A 3,055-nucleotide genomic window follows, 5' to 3' on the forward strand; every position below is an offset into this window, starting at 1 on the left:
CCCGAACCCGTCACTGACCCGACATAACCCGAACCCGATATGACCCGACCCGCTTTGATCCGACCCATAGCCGACCCGAGTGACCCGATTGCCACCTCTATTCATATGGAGTAACATATCATAGTACTTTGTAATTAATTGTAATACACAACTATATTATTGTGTATTTGTGCCTGTGACCAAATGACAATTAGGCGATTGTTGGAACCAGGAAGCGCAATTGTATCCATCAATCGTCGTAACTCTTAATGCATCGAAATTTACATCGTTGAGAGGCACAGTTTAATTTCCATTCACTCGATGACTAAAAATTGAAGTTGGGTTTTGGAAGTCCAAAATTCGACTTCACTATTATCACAATCAAAGGAGGTGACGGATAAAATAAGAATATATACATTAGAAACACTCCATGAGATTATCAAATTCCGACTATTATTAGACATATAACAACTTTATAATATATCATCAACCATGTTGCGATTGGTAAAATAAAGTGATGAATAATAAGTATATTATAAGATCATTTTACGTCGTATCAAATAGTCCTAAGTGACGATACAAACTATTACTACAATTTATAGATGACCAGGAAACATGGCAAAATGGCACGAGGATCAAACACTAATAATTCCCCATTCTTCCCACTTAACGAATCAAAGTCACCCGAAACACCACTCTTATTATCACTAACCGGATCAACTAATCCAATCCGATTCAAAACCCGACCAGCAATAACCCGACAAACAACCATAACCCGTCTACCCGTCCCACTCCCCGCACTCTCGTGTGCCACACCGCTCCCAGAGTACGTACACACTACACGAGCCAACACACCTCCATCACAGCCGTCCATCTTCGTACACCCGAGGCAATGGAACCGCATCATCTCGTTCCCGTCCGCCATGCATCTGGAACCCGAACCCGGCCCGGCCCTGGCCCGAACCAATTCCCGATACTCCTCAAACCTCGCCGGGCCGCGGGCCGGGCCTTGCACTTTGAATACTGTTTCAACCCGGCCCGGGAACCCCCTCGGGCCCCACCTCGTGTGGAAAATTATCTCCACCACGTTCCTCGACGGGTGACCTTTTGCCAGCTCTGTGACCGCCGGGTAAAACGGGCTTACCCCTACCGGATCCAAATCCAACCCTTTTGCTATCGGGGCTGATACCATCCGCCTGACCCGGTCTGTAGTTTTACACTTTGATTTCGGCTTTGTAATCGAGTCGGGTCTGAATATGGGTCCGGACTTGGGCTTGGGCTTGGAGTGATCCACATTGACGACGTCTTTAAGATTTTTGTAGGAATCACGGCAGTTGGTAGTACGATAGACATCCTCGTACGCACGTGACTTGCATTGCATCGACTTCACCCAACCAACGGTCATTTTCTCCGATCTTTTTGGTGTAAACGGAGCCACAAGAGCGATTTTGATGAATTTTAATGATTTATTGTTTCTCCATGATATCATACATCACGCATTTAAACTACGTGATTTGCGTTACGTGTGATATATATATGGCTTATATCATTTGGGTTTAGATTTTAGAATACGATATGAAATATGGGTCGATACAGATTATTGACTTCAATGGAGAGGGATTTGAAGGGTTTTTGAGTTTGAAGTTGAAATGGGAAATGAAAAGGTAGAGACAAAAGTTAAAGAGGGTGCAAATTTAATGAAGGTTTGAGGGGGTGAATTAATGATGATAAAATATTTTATTTGATGAAATGTGGGAATTTACGAAAGTGCCCTTTACATACATTATTATTTAACGTTTTATTTCTCGTCTTTTGAAGTCCTTATCATCATGGCTAGAAGAGTAGAAGACTACAACTTAAAACGATTGTTTGAGGAGAATGGGAGGATTTAATGTTTTTTATCCATTATTGTAGACGGTTTAAGTTTGAAATTCAAATTAGGATTATTGTCTTTCCTTTTTTTGATCATGCTCTCTTGAATGAAAAGTGATTATTTTTTAGTGATTAGTGAATAGATCATGTTACTAGTAGTAATCTACAAAGATATGTCAAATTTGATAAGATATACATTTACAAAATTGAATAAAATATTTTTTTTTCCTTCGGACACAAATCTCTAATATTAATTTTAAATACGACAAACAAGACTGAAAGGTAATACTAGACTATGTTCTTTTCGATTTAATTTCAGCTCTCATTCAGCTCACTTTAGTTCAGCTTAGTTTTTTTAGCTCTAATTATTTCAGCAAATTTCAATTCAATTTGGCTCACTTTAGTTCAGTTCAGTTTACTTCAGTTCAACTACAAACCCAAAAGAACATGTACAAATATGAATTTAAAAAAGGTTAAAAGTTAAAACTATGATTAACATATTATCTTGAAGACTCAACTAAAGAAAGTATTAGAAATATTTTTAAAATGCACATATCAGAGTATTTTCTAAGAGACATTCTAATTAATACAAATTATATTTCAAGCTGATGGGGCATATTCTGCACCCGCTGACCAGGTCAACATATTGAGCAAGGTCAAAGATATCCACAAGCAAGTCAACGACTTAGACAGCCTAACCGACGCACCCTGTCGGCCTGTCTCTTGGGTCCCGGCCGGGGCAACTAGCCAGCCGGGGCACACATCCGCGAACTCATATCCAAGACCCCTCGGCGGCGAGTCAACAGGGCCCGCCGGCCTGCCATGGGTCCCTCGACCGAGGGTAGATCAGTCTTTCCACCTGCTAGCCACTTGACCATTACGTGACAAAAGGTGAAAGTCTATAAATACTCCTCAACCCTCATTGAGGAAAGGATCCACAATTTAACCTAAGAATCACTATTCATCTGGTAATATCTTCCTTATCTCTCTACAAAATATACTTCGCCAAGTAACAACAACTTATCTCTTAAGTTTACTGACTTGAGCGTCGGAGTGAGTTCGCTCGGTCCAAAGCCGAGCCCTCAGTTTGTTCGTTGTTTCAGGAGACCGAGAGGAGGATTCAACCAAGGACGTCATTCTACAGGCACGGGTGGTAACAAGTAACTGCTCTGGAATTACACCCGGAACACAAGCATCTTATTAT

At 40.9% G+C, this 3,055-nt stretch overlaps 1 protein-coding gene across 1 annotated transcript; it reads right to left on the bottom strand.

Moving 5' to 3' along the window:
• Positions 1 to 512: 512 nt before the first annotated feature.
• Positions 513 to 1,707, bottom strand: LOC141585792 (uncharacterized). The gene has a single exon (XM_074406839.1). It carries the CDS (start codon positions 1,466 to 1,468, stop codon positions 569 to 571), a length of 900 nt encoding a protein of 299 aa, XP_074262940.1. The 5' UTR covers positions 1,469 to 1,707; the 3' UTR covers positions 513 to 568.
• Positions 1,708 to 3,055: the final 1,348 nt, after the last annotated feature.

Source organism: Silene latifolia, chromosome 6 (genome assembly GCF_048544455.1).
Source record: "Silene latifolia isolate original U9 population chromosome 6, ASM4854445v1, whole genome shotgun sequence".
NCBI lineage: Eukaryota > Viridiplantae > Streptophyta > Magnoliopsida > Caryophyllales > Caryophyllaceae > Silene > Silene latifolia.

Bases quoted from the DNA above. Each gene is read 5' to 3' on its own strand.
- LOC141585792 (XM_074406839.1), bottom strand. From the start codon at position 1,468: ATGATATCATGGAGAAACAATAAATCATTAAAATTCATCAAAATCGCT.